The 24191-nt window shown below is 38.7% G+C and overlaps 3 protein-coding genes across 3 annotated transcripts in view; 1 reads left to right on the top strand and 2 right to left on the bottom strand.

Moving 5' to 3' along the window:
* The window catches only part of LOC141763474 (sarcoplasmic/endoplasmic reticulum calcium ATPase 2), a 30297-nt gene extending 29738 nt beyond the window's left edge, over nucleotides 1–559 (bottom strand). The window contains exon 1 of the mRNA XM_074627923.1: nucleotides 192–559. Within this exon, the coding sequence (XP_074484024.1) occupies nucleotides 192–204 (13 nt within the window). The 5' untranslated portion in view covers nucleotides 205–559. The remainder of the gene's footprint in view (nucleotides 1–191) is intronic.
* Nucleotides 560–2073: 1514 nt separating this feature from the next.
* On the bottom strand, nucleotides 2074–6892 carry pold4 (DNA polymerase delta 4, accessory subunit). Its single transcript, XM_074627935.1, has 5 exons — nucleotides 6735–6892; nucleotides 4710–4825; nucleotides 4160–4243; nucleotides 3510–3621; nucleotides 2074–2387 (listed from the first exon to the last, which is right to left on the bottom strand). Exons 2-5 carry the CDS (start codon nucleotides 4813–4815, stop codon nucleotides 2363–2365), a joined length of 327 nt encoding a protein of 108 aa, XP_074484036.1. The 5' UTR covers nucleotides 4816–4825; nucleotides 6735–6892; the 3' UTR covers nucleotides 2074–2362.
* A 6244-nt stretch (nucleotides 6893–13136) lies between these two features.
* Nucleotides 13137–24158, top strand: LOC141765260 (P2X purinoceptor 3-like). The gene is made up of 12 exons (XM_074631328.1): nucleotides 13137–13712; nucleotides 15081–15216; nucleotides 15306–15377; nucleotides 16134–16203; nucleotides 16405–16498; nucleotides 17309–17386; nucleotides 17491–17632; nucleotides 19849–19985; nucleotides 21464–21557; nucleotides 22244–22309; nucleotides 22626–22703; nucleotides 23549–24158. The coding sequence occupies exons 1-12, from the start codon at nucleotides 13591–13593 to the stop codon at nucleotides 23672–23674; spliced, it is 1215 nt and encodes a 404-aa protein (XP_074487429.1). The 5' UTR covers nucleotides 13137–13590; the 3' UTR covers nucleotides 23675–24158.
* Nucleotides 24159–24191: the final 33 nt, after the last annotated feature.

Genomic DNA, 24191 nt, shown 5'->3' with positions numbered 1-24191 from the left:
GCCGAAATTGAGCCAATCAAAACGTAGGACCGCAGCTTGAGTTACACTGCGCATGCGTCATACACAACACCCCAAAACCGTGTCCTAGCCTCCTTCTATAGGCCTAGTGGGTGACTAGCTTAGCTACCGTCGGGCAGCTATAGCGCGGTGTGTGGTAACGTTAATCCTCCGGAGATGAACAGGTTGCTTACCAGAGTGTGACATCGCTCCACCGTCCCTTCACTTCTTTTAGTAAGACACGATATATCACAGCACCATGCGTTTCCGATTGATTTCCCAACAGCAACGAAGAAAAAAAAAAAGCAGCAACAAATATACTTAGAAAATGTGTTTTTTTTTACAACAGGCTATCTAGCTCAGTTATACTGTGACCAACACTCATAATAATCCATTCAAACAGCGACGTCGTCTAACTCCCGAGCGGTACAAATATTACAAAAATTAAGGCTTATTTAAGGCAAATAATTCTCATATATAGTTGCAGACTATTTTCTACAGACAGTGTCGTATTATTCCTCCCGGCTGCAGGGGTGTGGGTCACTAATACTCAGCCTACAGGCTACAGCAGCCAATACAATCAAGCTGCACAAACACCAAACACAACTTCCGGTCGGAACCTTCAAAGTAAACATTTCTGCTTGAGAAGATTCAAAATTCAAGTCCTTTATTGTCATTGTAAGTACAACGAAATTAGATTGTGACAATCCCATAGGTGCTAAAAAAAAGATAGCACAAAAAAAGAGATAGTGCAATATAAATATAAAAAAACATATACAAGATAATACAATATAAAATATAAAATACAATATGTATATTGATGAGATGACAGTTTTGCCAGATTATTGCACAAAGTGTCCGTCAGATAATGATATAATTATTGCAACAGAGTGATCAGCATGTTATTGCACATATATCCGTAACAGTAGATTTACAGTATTTACATTGCAAAAGTGACCAACGTGTTATTGCACATTTACATTGCACGTGTTCAACTCAGACAGAGGAGACGTCACTACATGCTGTGATATAATCTAAATGCACGTTTCGTGACAATGCTTGTTTCAGAGTATTCTCCACCAACGGGTAACTGACAGCTGTATTGTCTCCAACACCAACACATTTTGGACTTTTATTTTGAATAAAAGTCGTCTGACTTCTGGTATTATCGCGGCTGATGTTGTCCACCTTGACGCTGCTAGCCCGTAACGAACATGATTAAACGGTCCTCAACGCAGCTAAGAATGAACCAATGAGAGGCCGGGGAATCTGAGTGACGCAGCACGTCAACGTATCACCGTGTAGAATCCTGTCAAATCCCGCCCACTCTAATCGTTACTACCGAAGAGACCGCCTCCAATCTCAGTCACCCAGCTCTTGACCAATCAGAGCACGGTGCGTCTGCTGTCGCTCAACTGATCGGCGTGTGAACCAATCAGCTTTGAGTGTTTGACGACACTACAGACCAATCGAATACCGCTAGAGGCGGGACCTCCTTTTCGTCCATCTGTCAAACATTTTTTTTTTAATTAAAGCTGCAAAATTCAACCCCTGTAACCCTCACAACCAGTATTTTACATAAGAAAATTTATAAAAAAGAGCGTTTCATTTTACATAGTACATTTTCTTCTTCTCAAATGCATTCTCAATGGATATACAGCATATGGCGAGAGACCTACATATTACAAGGAGTCTTATCATGTGTGTGCATCACTTTTTGGAATATGTTCCAAGTGACAACCATTCAAGTCTTTATTTTCCAATCACTTTAACCACTAACAAAGGCTTACACAGACTTTTCATTGTAGCTAGAACACATCCACTCACTCAGTCTCTATCTCATGTATCTCGTGGAGTTGAGAATAAAACAGAGACTTTTAAGTTAGGTCAGTTATAAAAAGACGGAGGCAAATGTATGTCAGTGTGCAGTCCACATGGGAGATACCAGAGGGTAGCAAATTATGTGAATGTGTAACTCTTTGGTATTTATGTCTCCTTCATCATTTCATTTCTACAGTGTCAACAGTGAGGTAAACCCTCCCTCCATTATGCATCACAAGACAGAAGAAGACAGTATTTTTGGTAGAATTATTTTTTTAATTAAAAAATGTTAATACAAACATTGTGTGTAAAAGCCAACGTAGTACAACTGCAAGAAAAAACAACAAATGGATGCTGTGTCATTCTTCTGTCTCCATCCTGAAAGAGCGACCCCTCCTCTGTTGCTCTTCTTGAGGTTTCTCCCTTTAAACATCTTCAATCTTTTCAGGGCTTAAAGAAGGTAAATCCCTCTGAGAGGTGCATATACATTAACCTGACTTTTGCTGGAATCTGCATTCTTTTTCTCCTTCCAGTGATGTCTTCCTCACAAAGGATAATCGCTCCATAGGCTGAAAGACAAAAAACTAAATAATTACCAACAAATTAAGACCGACTTTATTAATATGAATCTGTGTCTCTAAGAGTTAGGGCTGAATATCATTCCACATTTTTCAGCAGTACATGAACTTTGCCTACATTAAATGCAGACTAAAATGACTCATAAGTATAATACTGTAACTCTCTCATGATAATAGAATAATTAAAGGTCCCATATCCAGGTCATTTTCAGGTTCATACTTGTATTTGGGGTTCCTACTAGAACATGTTTACATGCTGTAATGTTAAAAAAACAACTTTATTTTTCTCATACTGTCTGTCTGAATATGCCTGTATTTACCCTTTCACTGAAACATTCCGTTTTAGCACATTTCAACGGAATTGCATTAAATAGACGTACTATCATATTACATTTTCCTTTAAGAATTTTTCACATTATCAAAACGTTTGCTTTCGTAACTTAGCTCATCAGATGAGAGCTAGCTAGCGAAGAAAGGAGGTTGAACGCGCTTCAACCGTTTCACAAGGAATCGCCGGCCTGTCCGGTGCTCACAGAATAGGGCAACAGGAGAAACTTCAGAGACCAGGTCCAAAGCACACTGGATCACATGGTTTAAAGGCAATCAACTTTATTACAGACTAATGTTTCAACGCCATATCAACTGTTCAGTATAATAATAATATTATTTTGCCCCCATATTTTGTTAACAATAGGTTTCTCTCCAGCAGTAAATTAGGGGTTCATCCAAACTGGCATGAGGGGAGGGATAGGCCAGAAGTACTAAGACGTCTATGATGTTCTTATACCTCCCATGAATGGAGGATCAGGGGGATTATCAATATTTTATTACATTTTGGATAACACCAGTGGCTATGATTTTTTTATTATAACCACCTCCAACTACCTTCTTCACAGTGTTTTGACCCATGATAGTTTGTATCTGCCATAAGCCTATAGGATAGATAATATGAGTAAACATCAGGTATACCTCAGCCACACATATTTCTAGAGTTGGTGGATGTTAACATTGTTAGTATAGGAGTTAATAAAAAGTAAGCATCGTGTGGTACTTTAAAATACTCTACGGATACCACAAATGGGGGATAAGTGTGTGTGTGTGTGTGTGTGTTACCTCTGGTTGTACTCATTGTCAGTGTGTGTTTGCAGCAGCAGGTATCTGATCTCCTCAGGTGGGCTCAGACCATGAAGCTTTGCTCTCTCCCATCTCTGCAACCTGCTGATACCTGGAGAGAGAGAGAGGTAATATGATAAATGATAAATGATTCAGGGTTTTGTGTGATGGCTAAAAAAAGGACAGACGGGAACTGCAGAGTTGGTGATAATTCTCTGTGGGTTTTGTCACTACAAAACGACACCTTTCATATTAAACATAATGATTTGATCCACTGTTAATATAAATGTAGTGCAGCTTTAATAAATATGTTTGTGTGATTAAGTATTGCAGAACACGCGTGCGTTTAGTGCATGTGAGCGTGCCCCACTGGCCTGGTCACGGCCGCCGCTCTGCACCCTGCTGATAAGACGGTTACAGCTGATAAAGCCGTGCCGACCGACGTGGAAGTGTAGCGCCCACCCTTCGGTCCATATGAAAACGCTCGGTGAATCAACTGCACTACACGCTGTATTCATTTGTTAAAGCCCTTTGACTACTCAGAGATTGTCATCCCGTACACAAATTCAAACCGATATTTAAGTTGACACGACTTAAATCTTATTCCAAAGCCAGATATTCTACAGTGTGTACACATGTAGGTATGTTACCTGTGCAGGGACCAAATCTCCAGTCCAGATCAAACTGTCTGAGCGTCTGCAGATCCTTCTCTCGGACCGTTTCAGTTTCAGCCTCTGCTCCAATGAAAAGATTCAGAGAGAATTAAAGTCACTATTGTATTGCTGGGCAAATATATTGATATTATATCGATATCGTGATATGAGACTAGCTTTCATTTTAGATTATATCGTAATATCGTCATATGGCACAAGTGTTGTCTTTTCCTTGTTTTAAAGGTTCTATTACAGTAAAGTGATGCAATTTTCTGAACTTACCAGAATGTTCTAGCTGTTCTATTATTTGCTTTTACACATGTAGTCATTATATCCACATTACTGATGATTATTTATCAAAAATCTCGTTGGGTAAATATTTTGTGAAAGCACCAATGGTAAACCCTACATTATCGTTGCAATATCGATATCAAGGTATTTGGTCAAACATATCGCTATGTTTGATTTTCTCCATATCGCACATCCCTACAATACAGAACATAGCAAAAACAGGACCTCTATATACAAACACTGTGCTGCTCTTCACCTTTCTGTGGCGGAGGAGGAGTAGGCTTCTTCTCTCGCTTCATCGCCCTCCGAGCTTTCTTCACCACCTTGAATGAATCGGTTATCAATCCGTGCTTGGTTGTCATGCTGACTGATCTAGAACATACACACAGGCACACACTTTACTGGATGCTCCACATTACTGTTCATAGTTTGGGGATTTTTTTTTTTCAAATCAAATAATACTTTTATTCTGAAAGGATATTAACATTTTTCAATGAGAAAATCTATGTATATCCCAAAACTACAGCTTAGGGTCGTGATTACCTTACCATCCTTCTCTTCTCTGGTAATAGTCATCAACGTTCAGTTTTAATGCACAAAAATGAGGAGGTCTGTAGAGATGACAATGTAATTTAGTATTATTTTCTTCCAAATTCTAAGTAGTAGCCTACTTGCAGCTCCAATGAGAGTCGGCTACCTCTGCCAAATCCTTGATTTAACCACATTTAAAATGACTACAAAGTAAACCAACCTAAATCTAGTTATCACCTCTTTGTGCATGGAGACTACCCTGAATCATTCACCTTTATTCAAATTAAACTTAATTCAATTTCACATTAAGAGGCATATTAGTGGTTGCTGCCTCATTATGGTCACATATTGGTGCTGGTCACACAGTAAACCCTTTTGATTTAAATTTACATAGCAGTTACTTTGTTTGGGGTGGTACCACAAAATGTCACTTTAAACAACAATAAACTAAACCTTTTACCTTTTGCTCCGATGGTGGCCAGATGACAAATTTTGATTAGATGGAAAGATTGCAACCCTCCAACATTTGCACAGTGGCTTAGAGATATGTTATACTTTATTAAGTTGGAGAAAATCCGGTATACTATTAAGGGGTCAGCCGACAAGTTTTCATTGATTTGGCAACCTTTCCTTAGTCGTGTTGATTCCTTAGACTCAGATAACTTTGTGGCTGATTAAAGTTTGGTGTATGTGTGTGTATGTATATATATGTGTATGTGTCTATATATGTGTGTGTATATATATGTATATATGGATACAGTATATGTGTGTATATATTTGATCAGGAATATTTCAAACGAAACATTGGAAGGACCCGATTTATCTTTGTGTTCAACTCTTCGGCTTAACTCCTGTGCTTGTTTTATGCATGTCAATGCCCTAGATGATAGGGTGTACTGTCTTAAACCTCTAACAATTTATCATGATTTATGTTTATTTATTTTATTTTAATTTTATTTTATTTATATTTATTTTTGTACACTTGTTTTTTTTTTGAGTGCCCTCTGGGTATTGTCATGGGTGGGGGGTGGGATATCTATCAGTCCAAACATATTTGTGCAATGGATTGTTAGAGTTGTATTAACAAAATTCAGAAATAAACTCTGTTTAAAAAAAAAATTTACATAGCAGTCTCTACTTGTCAATTATTACGTTTTAATGATAATTAATTATTGAGAAATACGTTTCCATACAGCGTTTAGCTATTATTTGCTTGGAAACATTCACATTAACCTCTTTTATGTATAGTTGAAAATGTCTGGGCAAGGGCTATACTACTTCCGGTTTTACCTTTCAAAATAAAACAACTCTTAACGATACAGCGTTGCTCATGTATGTAAATGATTATGAACAGCATGTTACCACAAACAATGAAAGTGACACATAGGCTGTTCTGGCCCCGAAGTTGCACTTCTCACAAGGTCAAACCAAATTCAATTTAAAAATCGGGTTAATTGTGATTACAATACGCTTCTTGGCAAATATATATGCCGATGGGATGACATATTATAATGTTTACGACTCTTGGCAATTTAATCTTAAATTCGGCACAAACTAATAACCGCTATTTCAATGAGATTGTGAACTACAGCTCACTGTTACATCAGCTGCCACTCCTCTCGTCTTCATAGAAATCACACCGTCATCTGGCTGGACGGACGTTATGGACCGGTTATGAAAGCATTACGCACTAAAATAGACGTGTTTCAACGTGATTGTCCAAGGTCGTCTCTCAGTCTACTGAACTCACCTCGTAGCTTCAAACAATAAAAGCTCCAATAGATGTGCGTTATTATCGCCCTGTCCGAAGTGTTTTCTCTTCGTTCAGTCTGCAGCAAAACCAGTCGACCAAAACAATGACTACTTCTTCTTCTGTCTCTCCGGTAGACTCCAGACTATTGGGCCCTTTTCCTGCCGCCTGCCGGTACCTCCGGGTATTACGTCTACATGGTCAGCAGCAGTATCCTACTGCACTATTCAAACCAAATTCATAATTTACAGTTTTTCTCATTCGCTTATTTGGCTCAATACTTGAATGAGATTTCTTTTTTTTTTAAAACAATAAGCTCAAATCTCTGAACAACTAGTTTGTTGTTCACAACAGGTTCAAATGTATCATTCATAGGTTGGCCATAGGCATCTTGCACCAGAGCTTTTTTTTTTATATCTATTTTATATATTGATGCCCCTTTGAGTCATAGTTGATGATGCATTGAAGATGCTGATGCCAGAGGTAAGTTAACAAGTTATGGTTGTAATTTTCTTTACAAAGTATAGATGGCTATACCAGACAAAGGTAAGTCAACACTTAATGACAGCATTAACACAAGTCTCCTGAAAGTCTCACTTATTACCAGTAATTCAAAGATTATTTATTATTATTACTCACTTTCTCTCTTTTTTTTCTTTAGTCATGTGTAGGTGGCTGTACCAGACGGAGCTGCAGGACCAGATGAGGAGAATGGAGGACTACAGGACCAGATGAGGAGGATGGAGGACTACAGGACCAGATGAGAAGGACGGAGGACTGCAGGACCAGATGAGAAGGATGGAGGACTACAGGACCAGATGAGAAGGATGGAGGACTACAGGACCAGATGAGGCGGATGGAGGACTACAGGACCAGATGAGGCGGATGGAGGACTACAGGACCAGATGAGAAGGATGGAAGACTACAGGACCAGATGAGGCGGATGGAGGACTACAGGACCAGATGAGGCGGATGGAGGACTACAGGACCAGATGAGATGGATGGAGGACTACAGGACCAGATGAGAAGGATGGAGGACTACAGGACCAGATGAGAAGGATGGAGGACTACAGGGCCAGATGAGAAGGACGGAGGGCTACAGGACCAGATGAGAAGGATGGAGGACTACATCAATATCATGATCTTTCTTTAAACACTAATTCGTAAATCTGACAATGTATGATATTTTAGATACAATAAATATTGTGCAAATTATGATTTAGTGTGTTCTAAATTTTCATTCGACTCAAAGGCATTACTGTTATTACTGTTAAGTATTATATATATAATACTCATATGTGTATGTAAATCTCATATTACATGTTGATATAAGTAAAATTGGGTACGCTTTAGATCACGGCCCGCAGTGTACAGCGTAATTCTTCCCAATTTAATTCATATTAAATCATAATTAATTGTATTGTTTTTGCACTGACTGTGTAGCAGTAGAGGGGAGTGGTGTTGGATGTCATATTACATTTGCCATTATATGACATATAGTTGTAGATTATTGCAGACTACCGTAAAATATGAATGAATGAATGAATTAGTTAAAGTGACTCAGTGTTCTCAGTAGTACAATGTTAAAATGCTTCATACATACATTAGAATTAATCATCCAGTAATAATGTCTAGTTAACACTAATAGGGGACATTCTGCTTGACAATGAATACTTTGATACTTAAAGTACATCTTGCTGATGATAATACAGATGAAGCATCATTTCCACTCAGACTTGCAGTTCCAGTTGTATCCTGAGTCTCTCTGGTGGCAGTATACTCAACATTTAGCACCAGCTCTCTCTTTTTCGTTATTCTATCACACTCTACAAAAAAGGTTAATCAATTAGACTCTGCGTTGTCTTTAGTGACTTCAGACTAGTTGTACATTAAATACTGCATAGTGGAAAGAAGTGCATCCAAAGAGGCCCAGAGAGAAACAACATGAAGACGACTGAAAATAAACAGGATAAATAACTAAATAAATTAATAATAATAATCCAAATTAAGTGGATCATAAAGAAAACACAATAAATATAAATAAATAAATAAATAAATGATAATATAATAAAAACGGAGAGGGTTAGGGATCATGATTGGACTCTACTAGAAGAGGGAAATACCTGATCAAAATAAAATAAACAGGGTTGCCAGACTTTGTGGAACCTTGGAGAAGAGCATTGAATGGTGTATTTAAGGTGTTCAAGTTTGAGGTGTGGCATCACCTCCTCCAGCCGGCGTTTATGAGACTGTGGCTCTGCCTTCCTCCAACTGAAAATAATCAGTCTGCTTTTGTTTTATAACAATGTTTAATTTAATAAGAACAATAATGGCAGCCGTGTAATAATATATATTTTTTTTACTTATCCATCGCGAGCTGGACTCAGCAGTGACGGCTGAACTCTTCATCACTTCCACCCATCAGACAGTGAAAAGAAGACTCTATACTTTAGCATTATTTGGTTTCCCATTAGCTTCCACAAAGTGGTCACAGGGTCCAGATAATAGTGTACGGGAATGATCTTTGTGGCTAATGCTTCATTCATATGGATAGGTGTAATCTTTATAATGAAAATGGTGGTGATGGTGGAAGTTAACCTAATGATGATGATGATGTGACAGGAAGGCAGAGGATAATAACTCTCTTTCTCTCTCACTGGTCATAAATATAAAAATCAATACAAATCATTTAGACCAGTTATTCAGCCGTCTTCCTCGGTATTTCCCTCTCTACGTCTCCCTCATCCCTCCATCCAGATAGATCACTTACTGTATAATCTAATCTACGGTGTGTGTGTGTGTTAACTGATAGAGAGACATGCCACTTTCTCTTTGTGAATGCTTATGAGAGGCTTACGGTTTTGGAAATAACATTTCATGATTTTATTCTTTTTTTTGTTTGCTTTTGACACAACAGTATGATTTAGTAATGAGCTCTCGATCTTAAAATGCAACAGCGACAAGAAAATCAATAATGTTCAGATAGCATAAACCGTCGTCATTATGTGCTACCTTCACTGAAACAGATGTTATTTTGTATGCAATAAAAGGTGCATAAATCATCCCCAAGATAACAGTTATCTCCAGTTTTCTACATTGGGTAAAGAATTTGAAAGAGTAATTATGCAAAAATGGCAGATCCCAAACTAAAAAAAAAATAATCTAAATTTGCCAAGCTAGTAGTTTCCCCATTTCCAGGCTTTGTGCTAAGCTAAGCTCACAATAAAGTTTAAAGCTGCAGTGGGTGGAAATGGAGCAAATATGATTAAAAAAAAAGTTATTTTTATAAAACAGTCACTATATCCTGACAGTAGTGCATGAGACAGGTAATCTGAAAAACGTCATGTTCCTCTGTGTCCTCCTAACGGTATCTGCAAGATTTCACAGACCGGAGGAAAACAAGCAGTCAGAGCTGACCTGGAGTCCGCCGTCCAGCTGCCGTCTATCAGTCAGCTGTCAAAGTCTGTCAAAACTAGGCAGCGCTGATCAAATATGAATCAATATTCTGTTACTGTAATGCCTATTTCTCTCCTCAAATGTTTTCAGAATCATCTTGTAGTGTACTGTTTAGCTGTAAAATGAGAAAGTTTGTGACCCGGCAGCCATGTTGAGATCTGAGTGGGTCATAAGTGATGACTGAGAGGGATTCTTTTTCTCAGTCTATACATTGTTTTTTAGGAAATTCCTGCATATATTTAAGAAACGTAACAAACATACTTATTGTAATGTAACTTCAAGGTTGACATTTGGTTGCGGACCTCCTCCCCACACAGACTTTGTCGCTCTTTATTCTACCTCACCTGACTTTCTCCTTTATAATCCTCCACCATAGCCACGTAGAGCATCATACTTTGAAGCATATGGGGCCACTGGCCAAGCTACCAAATTTGACAACTTGGGAGTGAGGACGGGCTGCTCTTTTCTCTCTTTCTCATCTGTTACTCCCCATCATTTTCTTGTCTTCCTCCTCCATTTCTTCCTCCTATTTCCCCCCACCCCAAAAGAATGATATTTTACCACTTCCTGGTTCTCATCCAATGGCAGTCCATTGTCGACTCTTCATAAGTGACTGCTGGAGGTATTCAGAGAGTCTAGGTGGCATTAGACTGAAGACAGCTGCGATTAGATTAGTGTGAAACGTTATCTCCTGGATATGGTTTGTGGTGTATATTCGGATGTAGAGACTGATACGCTGGGCTGCTGATAGCAGCCTTTTAAACAAAGTGAGGTCAGCTCCACTCACTGTGGTCCACCATTACATGATGGATATGATGAATTTTGAATCATATAAATATTTCATATAGATCATAGAATTGATCTTTACACTGTGTAAGGCAGTGTTCTGAAATCCTGAAATGATGCCAATGGGATACTGGATTCATTTAGATTTAAAATTATGTTATCAGTATGTTAGCGATGTAACGATGTATCCAGCTAACAGTTTGATCCAGTATTAATTAGTAATATTATTATCATCATGGTTCATGGTGGAGAGGAGGTCGTGTTGCTCTGGCTATATCTGTCTGGCGTGGAGAGGAGGCTGTGTTGCTAGGGCTCTATCTGGTTGGCATGGAGAGGAGGTTGTGTTGCTGTGGCTCTATCTATCTGGCGTGGAGAGGAGGTTGTGTTGCTCTGGCTCTATCTATCTGGCGTGGAGAGAAGGTTGTGTTGTTCTGGCTCTATCTGGTTGGCGTGGAGAGGAGGTTGTGTTGCTCTGGCTCTATCTGTTCTCACATATGTTCACATTATATGTATTATTTTTATTATTTGTCATATGGATTGTCTATGTTGTATTTTCATTATGTTGTTACTCTGTACACACAACATCTATTGAAGGTCTGTCAATCCTGGAAGGGGGATCCCTCCTCTGTTGCTCTTCCTGAGGTTTCGTCCATTTTTTTCCCTGTTAAAAGGTTCTTTTTGGTTAAGTTTTTCCATAGTTTACAGAGGGTGTCGTATTCTGTACAGATTGAGGCAAATTTGTGATTTTGGGCTATACAAATAAAATTGACTTGACTTGAAACATGACATTGGGGTTTAAGGAGCTGTTGGGTTGTTGGAAGTTGCTGGATTTTTTTCCCTGTTAAAAGTTTTTTTTTTTGTGATTTGTGATTTTGGACTATACAATTACAATTGACTTGACTTGACTATCCTGATGTTTTGAGCAAAAACTGAAAGGCCACAACTGTGTCTAAAGACAAAAGCGCCTCAGCTCGGTATAGGGTCGTGTCAGCAGTTCTTGGATCTGTGTCCTTGGGTCACTTTTGGATTGGTTCTCTTTTTTTGAAAATGGCTAAATGCATGTCAAGTTTTGAGGACCTCTAGTTACCAGCCTAACTATAACTGAAAAATAAACCTTCCAGCAACTTCCAACAACCCAACAGCTCCTTAAACCCCAATGTCATGTTTCAAGTCAAGTAAATTTTATTTGTATAGCCCAAAATCACAAATTTGCTTCAGGGGGCTTTACAATCTGTACAGTATGCGACACCCTCTGTAAACTATGGAAAAACTTAACCAAAAAAAACCTTTTAACAGGGAAAAAAATGGACGAAACCTCAGGAAAAGCAACAGAGGAGGGATCCATCTTCCAGGATGGACAGACGTGCAATAGATGTCATGTGTACAGAGTAACAACATGATGAAAATACAACATAAACAATCCATATGACAAAAAATAATACATATAATGTGAACATATGTGAGAAGGTGGATCCAGGAGGATGTCAAGCAGCTTCCCGGCGTCGCCAACCAGATAGAGCCAGAACAACACAATCTCCTCTCCATGCCAAACAGGTAGAGCCAGAGCAACACGACTTCCTCTCCACGCCAACCAGATAGAGCCAGAGCAACACAACCTCCTCTCCACGCCAACCAGATAGAGCCAGAGCAACACAACCTCCTCTCCACGCCAACCAGATAGAGCCAGAGCAGCACGACCTCCTCTCCACGCCAACCAGATAGAGCCAGAGCAACACAACCTCCTCTCCAGGCCAGATAGGCAGAGCCATGTTTCTACTTTCTCTTTCTCTCTCCACTTTTGATTGAGCTGGGCTAGCAGTTTCGTACTCCTTCCAGTCCTTTGCTAAGCTAGTCTAATTATCCTCTGGTCTATTCGTACTGGTTCTGACTATCCCTTTAAAACTGCAATATATGCATGTTGGATAGCCTGGCCTAAATGCAAGTTGAATAAATTTAAAGACCAATTTTATTGGCACTAGTCAATACTAAAACAGTTGCTGCTGTTGTATTCCCCCCCCCCTTGACTGTGAACCCAGAATGCTGCACACAAAAAACCTTGACCATGAGTCCAGGATGCACTGAGCAGAAGGAGGGAGGGGGGGCTTTGAGGAGTGGTTTAGATAATCGAATGGGGGGAAATCAGAGACAGAGAGTCAGAGACAAAACGAGAGAGAGACTGGCCGAGTGGGTGAAGATAGAGATACGGACAAAAGAGAGAGAAAGCTGTTTACTTGTTGACCAGTTAGTCATCGTCATACATGAAGGTACAGGAAGAGAGCATTAACTGAAGACTGGTTTCCATGAAGAAGAAGAGATACAGCTCTTGGATATCTGGACTCTCACTGTTGGATTTTTTTTTTTTTTCCAACACAAAATAATAATGAAGATGTCAGCCACATTTGGGGACTGAAATATGCTGTAGGTGTATTATTGCTGCAGGCACACAGCTGCTTCATTTGGACTTCAATTTCAGCTTTTATATCCATAATCCATACATAGTGGAATTTTCTTTATACTTACGTAAATTGCTTTAAATTCCTTTAAGTCACACCACATACAGAAAATACACAAAGACAAGCTTTTTTAAATATTTATTCACGCACATAATGCTAGGATGTGGTCTTGTATAAAAGACTTCTTCACCTATGAAACCACCAAGTCGGTGGTAGTGAAGAGCTGGACCATCGGCATCATCAACCGTGTCGTCCAACTCCTCATCATCACTTACTTCATCGGGTGAGTATTTCCATTCATTCTGCTGTATTTTATGATTATTTAATTTGGTTTAGTTGAATGAAACAACATATTTTTATTATATATTTATTATTATTTATTTTATATATATATATATATATATATATATATATATATATTTAATATCTAATGCCATGGATTAGGCATTGATTATCATATCGCACATGCCCTTATTAATTGACATTAATTACTACTTATGAGTAAATCATGTAATGGTGATGATGACACAATTGGATAAGTTTAGAATTAAAATATAGTGTTATTTAAAGCTAAAAGCACTGTTATATATTACATTATTATTACTGTTATTACATCACTGTGAATTATTCAAATACTATATGCTGTGTATTGATTCAAAATGTTAATGTTTCAATATTAAACTTATTTATTTATCACTATTAATTAGATTCAAGTGTCCTGTTACTGACATCAAAGGAGACACATTTCCACAATTTTACAGGCTAGAAGCACTATAATTTAAGAAAATAAATAAAATTCAATCTTATTTTATTCATTCAGTATCACTTAACAAAAAGGAAAAAGTCAACCAGTCAAGTTATGCTAGCAAATTATTTGTTAAATGTAAGTGTTTGTGGGGGTTTTAGGTGTTATTTGTATTGCAATTTCTAGGTAATCATTAAAATTATTATCAAATTAGGATTCATTTAACTAAATTGAATTTCAGGTTGGCATATATATATTCAAATTCTCCTGTTCTATAGATATGTAAAGGTGTATAACACTTACCAACAGTCAAATATGCTTTTGAGTCTCTTACTGGACGTTTGACATTTTCCCGCAAATAGTCATTTTTCACAATAATTGTATCTTTGTCCACAACATTTCTGTATCTTTTGGTAACATCACAACTTACAGTTTGTACTTTTCCGATATATGTGGTGATAGTGTAGTACCTGCATTACACACACATGCTCTCAGGATATAGAGGCAGTTGGTGGTAAACTCAGCTCAAATCAATCTATCTGAACAGGGCCTCGGACTGTGAGTCCTATAACTGAAAACGTCCCTGACAGCTGGCAGCTGCCACACAAAAATGAACATCAGCACGCTAACAAAATCATTTAAACCCAGCAAAGTTCTCTAACTAACAACTAACTTTTATTTCAGGTCACTGCTCTATCAGTCCACAGCAGGTGACAACAGTCAGACAGCAGCTTTAGCTTTTAGCCTATCAGTGAGTGATACATGAACAGGCTCCACTGAGTCTTAGAATGAGGTCTGAGAGAAGTAATACACAATACCTTTTCTTTTTTTAATGTTTCTGTTGTCTGTGTGTGTGTGTGTGTGTGTGTGTGTGTGTGTGTGTGTGTGTGTGTGTGTGTGCTTCAGGTGGGTGTTTGTCAATGAGAAGGCCTACCAGGTGAGAGACACAGCTATTGAATCCTCAGTGATGACCAAGGTCAAAGGTTTTGGAATCTACAATGACAAGGTCATGGATGTTGCAGACTACGTCACTCCTACACAGGTAGGCCTATGGACGGATAAATAGATGGAGGGATAGATAGATAGATGACTGACAGTAGTATACAGTGATGTGCTATGTGTTTTTCGCAGGGAGCTTCAGTCTTCTGCATCATTACCAAACTGATCACTACAGAGAACCAAGTCCAAGCATACTGTCCTGAGGTTAGTCTTCGTCACTACCATTACTGCAATACTACTTCCATAGAGTGCTGCAGGGATGACGTATTTCTGTAGGCCAATCAGGAAGTTAGCATCACCCTGTTTCCTTTGACAAAAAGCCAATGGGACTTTTCCATTGGGTTTTGCATCGTTGCAGAAAATAAGCTCTGTGGCAAACAAACGTTTATGATACTTACATGTTTTGCTCAGCAAGATCAATTTCCCAAATGAACACCGCTTTTATGATTTTTGAAGCGTGAATGCAATCGGCAGAAGTAAAAAGCTAATGTTCACATTAATGTGAGTAACACAACAAGGCGGACTAGTGTTCAGTGTGATGGCATCTAATGCCCCCGACAACCTCTGAAGTCTCTTTTAGCCACTTGTTAGTAACTGCCTTTTTTAAAACACAAAATGCTGTTCGGTGCTGAGCATGTTGTGTATACTAGGTTTATTATGTATACTGGGTTTATTATAGCTCACTGTAAACAGTTGCCTGCTGCTGCTGGAAATGATGCTGACGAAAGAGCAGAGACTAAACCAAAACAATAAAGTTGCGGCCATAAAACCCAAAGCCATGATCTTAAAGACGCTAAAATCTGCCTAGATCTGAGGGGAACTGCAGAGTAGGGTGATGATTCTCTGTGGGTTCATCACTACGAGCAATCCCCTTTGACATTACACGTAGTCATTTGATCCATTGTTAATATAAAAATAATTATGTGTGTGTGTGTGTGTGTGTAACTTTGTGCTACCCAGAGTGAGAAGAAGTACATTTGCACCCAGGACAGTAACTGCACAAAGCACCTCAACAAGTCAGGAAGTTATGGTGAGACCTTCTCTCTGTTTCTTTTTCTTGTTTCATCATACTTGATAACATGTTTGATGAAAATGTTATTATTATTATTATTATTATTATTATACTTATGCTGTTGAATTACTATGTTAGAAGTGGTATCTATTTCTGAGCCTAACATTTATTGTTTGATTTTTGTAGTTTGCATAAAAGCTTTTCTTTTTTCCCGCTCAGGAATTCTGACAGGGAAATGTGTTCCTTTCAACACCACCGTCAAGATGTGTGAAATAAAAGGATGGTGTCCTGCCGAGATCGACACCATCAAGACGTAAGACGATATACTGTGCATGTGATAGAAAGCTTTTTACGTTGCCGTGCCACTGTTGGATAGCCCATTATTCCGAAACCCCAATAGTCAGAAAAATGGCCCATTGGACCTGAATGCCCATTTGTCCTACATGTTATTCCAAAAACAAACTGCCATTGTTCCGGAGGCCCATTGCTCCGAAAATACAAACTTTATGTGCAGTGCACAGAAGCACATGGATAACTATTATGCAGAATTATGTCATCGGACCTTCCCCGTCGCAATGAGTGTGTTTTTTTTACCATGACAACGGCATGACCCACCCTACTCTATCTCTGGTTGACTTACCCTGATATTCTAACTGATCTCACTCCTCATGCCTAAACCTAACCAACCTCACCAACAAAGGCAACGAGTAATAAGAGGTAGATTAATGGTAAGCCGTTCTGTAATTAATTTTCAGATATCCATAAACACATTTCTCCTGGTCAAAATTGTATTCTCACTAGTCTTATTAAAGGACTAATTAAAGGACCAGTATGTAATATATTTACTGTAATAATCATAAAATGACCATATGTCATCAGAGATTAAGGAAAAATGCTAAACTGAAATAAAACGGAACGTGTATTTTGATTTGGCCCGTGTAATCTCGTCCACTGCCCATTTCAACAGCCCATTGCCTATGGAAGTGTGTGCCACACCATGATACTCAAAGACAAACATTTTGTGCTGGCTTTGTGAGGCTCGAGAAAAAATTACATATTTAAACACAATGCTGTTTGTTTGTCTGTCTTTTCTTCTGTGTTTCTCCCTTCACCTCTCTTTCAGTACGCCAATGATGGAAGTGGAGAATTTCACCATTTTTATTAAGAATAGCATCCGCTTTCCAATCTTCAACTACACCAAGTATGACAATTATGATTTTAAATATGGTGATGATGAGGATGATGAGGATGACGACAACACTGGAGTCTGACATGTTGATATGATATATGTCTGTATGTGTACAGAGGGAACTTCCTTACTACCATCACTGACGATTACATCAAAAGATGTAACTTTGACATGGTGAACAACACCTACTGCCCCATCTTCAGAGTGGGAGACGTGGTCCGCTACGCACAGCAGAACTTCACTAAACTGGCCGACAAGGTAGAGTCAACGCATGTCGTTTTTCTGGAGACGGGCACGGCTCGATCCACTCCTCCATAGAAGTTAACCTTAAACATTTCCATTTCGCGGCGCGTTTTAGCAGCTTGCTTTGTTACACTTTGTATCTGTAACCTGTTCTGCGATGGTGGAAGTGATCCCCCTGTGAGCCTGTCAACACATTAGTTTTTTTCTCAGACAGGGAGTGATGAGGTATGTGGGTATTATATCACGGCTATGAACCAATCAGAATGCTTGATTTTGAGCTACCCATTTTCTAAGCTTTTGTTACGGAGAATCGTTCAGTTTGAATAAACACACAAAAACACTGAGGTTAAAATTAAAGAATATAAATGCAATTAGGGGACATAATACATTGACACAAGAAACTAGGAACCAAGCAGGAAAGTCTTCCTCACGGAAGATATTATACAGCCTAATATACTTTTCTCAAAGTTTCGTGGCTGAATATATTGTAGATGTGTTCTTTTTATTGCTTTTCTTATTCAATTCAATTCAATGGGGGCAATGGGGCAATTGGTTTGGAGCAGTTTGTACATAAAAACATAGATAAAACAGGGTGACACACAACAACAAGAACAACAATATATGTAAGCTAAAAATATAAAAACAGGACCTAAAACGATTACTGGTGTAAATTAGACTAACTAATAAATAAATAAACAGACTGAATAAGAACAATAGGAGGATCAGTCTAATAAGGGATAAAAGGATCTGTGATGGTAAAAGGATAATAGTCCTTCAGGATAAACTGACTGCAGAGGGGATAAACGATTTAGAATAGCGGTTAGTATTACAAACCGGTAAACCATAACGACATCCGGACGGCAACAGAGAAAATTCACTTGTAAGCACATGACCAGAAGATGCTAAAATACATTTCTGCTGGTTACAAAAGGAATTCAAATCTCTCTGTTTCACACCAATAATCTTAGAACAGATTTTAACAATACTGTTGAGACTGTTTCTGAAAAAAGAAGAAAAGCAAAGGAGACTCTCAATGAAAGACTGATAAAAAACGACAGAGGATTACGGGACTGACTGAGAAGGAATTCAGTTTCCGTAAGAGATGAATTATCTGTTGCCCCCTCTTTACAATAGCCTCAGTGTTGACATCAAATTTAAGTTGATCATCCAAATACGTGCCCAAGTACTTGTAAGATCTTACAATTTCCACATTATCATTATGAATGGTATAATAATAATAATAATAATGGGTAGAGCCTTTCCATGGTCTGACACTGGACCCTGGAAGAGGGATAGTAAATTTGATCAGGTAGCTGTCCTCCTGAGAGCTCCTGCAAGCATCAGTATACTGTACATGATGAAGAGGAGGGGGGAGAGGACACACCCTCGTGGCGAGCCTGTGGATGTGGTTCGGGCGTCTGACAAATGGCCATTTACAGACACCCTCTGTGTTCTGTCAGTCAGAAAGTCCATAATCCACAGTACAAGCTGATGATAAAAGATCACAGATCATTCTTTCTGTTAGAAGATGAGGCTGCACGGTGTTAAAAGCTGATGAAAAATCGGCAAACAAGAGCCGAGCGTGAGTTTGTGGCTTTTCTAAGTGTCTGTTTAAGCAAATGAAATAATAAACACAACACCAAAGTCACACTGAAACAGACCAGAGTCTGCCTGAGTCTGCTGCTGTCTCTGGAGCTCTGCCCTCCTGCGGCCGCAGACACAACAGCATCTTCGTCTCTGCTGCAGCTGCTGATTCATCTCCTTTCTTCTGTTCCAGTCTCACACAGTTTAACAACACGACATTCTCCATGAAACTTTTGTGATAAAAAGTTACAATGTAAAAGTACAGATTTTTAAAAAATACCTAAAAAAGTACACACACAAAAAAACCTTTGTCACAATGAGAGTAAATGTAATTTCTTACCTCTACCCCTGTCTCATATGATTATATTTGACAACTGTTATCAACAACTGACCCAGACTGGAACAGACCAGACCCAGTTCAGCTGACTCAGACTGGAACGGACCCGGTACAACTTGGTGCTATCAGTCATCATGCCCATATCATACAACACATATAACACAGGCAGTGCAAAATACCTCCGCAACATATTAGCCATATTAGCAAATTAGTTATATATAAATGTAATTCCTAAGGAGACAGGATTGAGCACAAACATTTATTCATTCTTTCATTCATGTGCCTCTCTTATTTTGAAAATTCTCCTCAGGGAGGAGTGATTGGAATAAAGATCGGCTGGAACTGTGATCTGGACAAGTCAGATGACCAGTGTAACCCTTCGTACTCGTTCACTCGCCTGGATGCCATGTCACAGAAGAACGCTGTGTCACCGGGCTACAATTTCAGGTATTCAGCTACACAGTTGGACCGATGTGTTAAGACACAAAGCGCTCACGATTAGACCTTGAAGACCGGTTGCTGGATCCTTAATCTAGATGACGAAAAAAAAGAAAGACTAGGACAGCGCTCCAATTTCACTTTTGCCACACAAATGTTTCAAGCAAGATGCCCTTCTTCAGCGTGTATTCTGGCAATTTCACAGTCAGTATACACAGGTGGGGTGACCGACATAAAAGACTTTTATGCTTTTTTATATTCAAGAAAGGAATCCATCAAATTTCACATTGTGTTATGATCAAGAACTGGAACTGGACTCTATGGCGTCTGTAAACGAAGCTAAATCTGTTTTCAGGCTCACTTCGTCCTGATGCAATAGGGAGAAATTTAAAGGCGGGGTGTACGGTTGACGGGCAACTCAAGCTCAAGAGGAGCATCTGTGTCATCATTGACCTCCACCTATGGCCTCCGTATGTAATTGAAAAAAATCTTTTTTTTATAAATAAATTCCTCTTAAATCTTAATTGACAAATGCCCATGTTATTCTAATAAACAAAATTTCAAGTAAATTGAAGGAGAAAATAATAATGTGGCAAGCGGGCAGGTAGGGGTATGGCCAGAATTCAAAGACAAACACTGCACACAAACAAACAACAACTCACACAGGTAGTGTGCGGTCACTATGGCAAATGCTTGCAGAGCACGACAGGTGAGTTACGCCCCGGCGAGACCGCCCGCATGAACAGCGCTTGGCGGCTGCGGGATTCACACATCGGTTGTTCACAACAGCTGCGTTTCTGCTGCTGCTGCCAGCCCTTTCTTTCTACATAGAATTTGCCTTTCATAATGGCCATTTCATTTCATTATAAATATATATATATATATATATATATATAATATATTATTTTATTTTAGACAGAGAAAGGTAAAGAACCGTGTGGTAATTTGTAAATAATAGTAATAATCCACAATTAAAACCCCATACTATATTAATTCATGGAGCTCTTCAAGTCACTGCATGTTCTACATCACTGTCCGGCACATATTTCACAATAAAAGCCTCGTGTTAACAAATTAAGGAATTCTGTCCACAGAAAAAAATGCTTGAGGGCTTTTATTTTGAAATGAAAGCAGAAACTGTTGATTTAAAAAATAGTCTTTACTTTTTTTTCATCTCCCTAACATTTTCTACAGATACAGACATTGAAACTTTAGTAATGTTGCTGGTATGATGTCAATATACAGTCAATAAATCACCTTCACTGTCTGTTGTTGCTGTGAACCGCGCGGCTCACGTTCGTACGCCGAAATAAAAAACAAAGTGCAAAGTGCTTTTATCTCTATGTGTTCAAGTGTGACATATCATTTATGGGTTAGGATTTTCTTTGTATTACACCAAAAAAAATGTGTCTAAGTTGCACACTGTTCCATAAGCTTTAAAGTGTTTTCTTTGATATAAAAATGGCGTGATTTGTCTGTTTGTGCAGGTTTGCCAAATACTATAAGATGGAGAATGGGACCGACTACCGCACACTGGTCAAAGCCTACGCTATTAGGTTTGATGTTCTAGTCAATGGAAATGTGAGTATATATGTATCTTAGTGTGTGTCAACATTTGTGTATACTTGCAAAACACTATCTATTATGGATAATGACAAAGAGATATGGATCTGTATGTTTTGACCGCTCAACATAGAAGCTTCTTCATAAAGTACGAAAATATATTTTATGGCACCAGTTGCATACATTTATTTATTTCTTATACTTGCATACTACATCTTTTTTAAACATCTTGGGTATTCTAAATGCTTTGTTTAGCCATCCGCTTCAAATACAAGCGTACTTGTTACTTTAAGTTTCACTTTCACAACGTGGTAGGTGCAGTTTTTACCCGTCTGAAGGATTAGCGTGGTAGTGATAAGCACTGATAACGCCCATTCAATCGGCCGATAGCGCTCGAAATGTTTAGCATTACAAGAGCAGAATAGCAGAATAATTTATACAATACATCTACAATGTGGCCATACTGTTTGGTGTGTGGGACACTGAAAGAGTTATTGTCTTTAACATAATTTCAGGTCAGATAAAGTAGCTATGATCACTAAAATTCGATTATCAGGTGTCATCAACATTTTCACATAAAGCCTGGGGTCGTTGAATTGGAAACTCATAATAGTAACTATTTTTCCCATCGGCCACTATATTAATCACAATCACACCCAGGAGACTGAAACCTGTTGAAATAAACTACTGTTCTTCCTTTGTAGGCAGGGAAGTTCAACATGATCCCTACACTCATCAACATGGTGGCAGCCTTCACGTCAGTGGGAGTGGTGAGTTTTATTGGTATACTTGACACAACTGATAAATGGAGCCAAACATTCCCCTTTTACTTCTGATTTTAAGTATTATCTCAAGTACAATTTGACCTTTGTTGTACTTAAATACATTGCAAAAATGCCCTCCCACCTCCCTTCTCACTGAAGCTCAACTGTAAACTATTTTAAAACATGAATAGTGACCTTTGAGAAGATCTGGGGTTACTATTGGGCTGAATTTTAAAGTTTCATCTGTACTTTTGCTTTGTTGAGTGCTTTGTAAATAAAGATTATAATTATTATTATTATTATTATTATTATCATCATGCAGGGCACGGTGTTGTGTGACATCATACTGCTGAACTTCCTGAAAGGAGCGGAGCAGTACAAGGCCAAGAAATTTGAAGAGGTAAATTAACCCAGTTCTTCACAATGTAATGTACACTTCATTAGATTTGAACTCATTACTCAGTGTTGGTGTTGCATTAATTGATTGTTAGCCAATTGGGGGCAGTGGGACATGCTGTAAACACAACAGTGACCACCCTTTAAAGTTGTTATGGTGAAGTTCTTAGCAAATATCCAATATTCACTCTCCTTTTAGCTCTGGCTTTGGTCTCCACCACCAACTCCTGAGAAAAATATCTGTCTATTTAGCAGCTAAATGCTCCACTATGTTCACCAGCTAGTTGCTAACTGTGTCTGTCCAATGCGGTATCACGCCAAAGCGTGTAATAGACCCGCCTGTCCACCAGAAGATAGCATGTCAGAGTCACGTTTTGCCTCGCCGAGGCGTGAATATTACACACATGTACGAAGGTGCAGTACCAGCGGGGGGCAACAAAACCACTTAGCTAGGTTAAGGAAAAACCTCATGGTTGGCCTTAAAATAAGTATGTAAACTAAGTACAATATATACGGAAACAACGTAACATAAGTACAGAAAACGCGCCACAAACGACACTAAAAAACAATTCACAAACGTCACTAATGTACGAAACAAAACACCGGTCTCGAACACCCGTCTCCTGGTTGAAGGTCCTGTGTTTTTTTTACCCATCCAGCTTCCCTCTCGCCCTCAATAAGCAGTCGGCCTCACTTTATATTTTACGTCACTAGCTCTGAGTGTAGCATATTTACGCGGATACATTTACATTGCAGTCAGAATTTAAAATTCAATGTATTTGTTATGAATAGAGATGGCAATAAGTGTGGTACAGAGCAACATTTCTCTCTCTCTCTCATATACTGTAGGTGTCCGACAGCCCGATGGATTTCCAAAGCAACGGGTTGTACCGCTCACAGCTGTCACTCCGACACAACGAGACCATGATGAGGTCCAGTGACTCCGGGTCATTTTCTATTGAACATTACAGCTAAATGGACAAGAGCACCAGCCACTGGTCTCAGCAGTGGACTATGGAAAACAGATGTGGGTTGGGTTTCTCTAAAAATGTTTTGAGTTTTAGCAATTTTATGCATTCAGGGCATCCCGGGCCGTCTTTATATAATACAGTACCTCAGCGTTACCAATATATTTTATGTCAATGTCTAAAAAACTTCTGATTGTTACTAAATTTATATTATTCTTAAATGTATCAAAAGTGCTACAAGCAATGACGAACAATATATCTTAAATCAAATGAATCAAATACAAAAGTGTTTTTGCATGGTGACACATTTGGCATGTGACATTGGCTCAGGATTTTCCGAGCAAGAACAAAACCCTTTTTGTGTTTAAAAAAGTGAAATTCAACCTGAAAAAAAGATTTCACGTTTGAGCACTCTTGAAACTACTGGAATGCACCACAACTATATTATGAAGGCCTTTTTTTGTGACAAGAAAACAGGAATAAACAAGACAGCTGGCATGAATTGATTCACTTGCTTGCTCTTC

Source organism: Sebastes fasciatus, chromosome 3 (assembly GCF_043250625.1).
Source record: "Sebastes fasciatus isolate fSebFas1 chromosome 3, fSebFas1.pri, whole genome shotgun sequence".
Taxonomy (NCBI): Eukaryota; Metazoa; Chordata; class Actinopteri; order Perciformes; family Sebastidae; genus Sebastes; species Sebastes fasciatus.
This window is presented reverse-complemented; position numbering and strand designations above follow the sequence as displayed.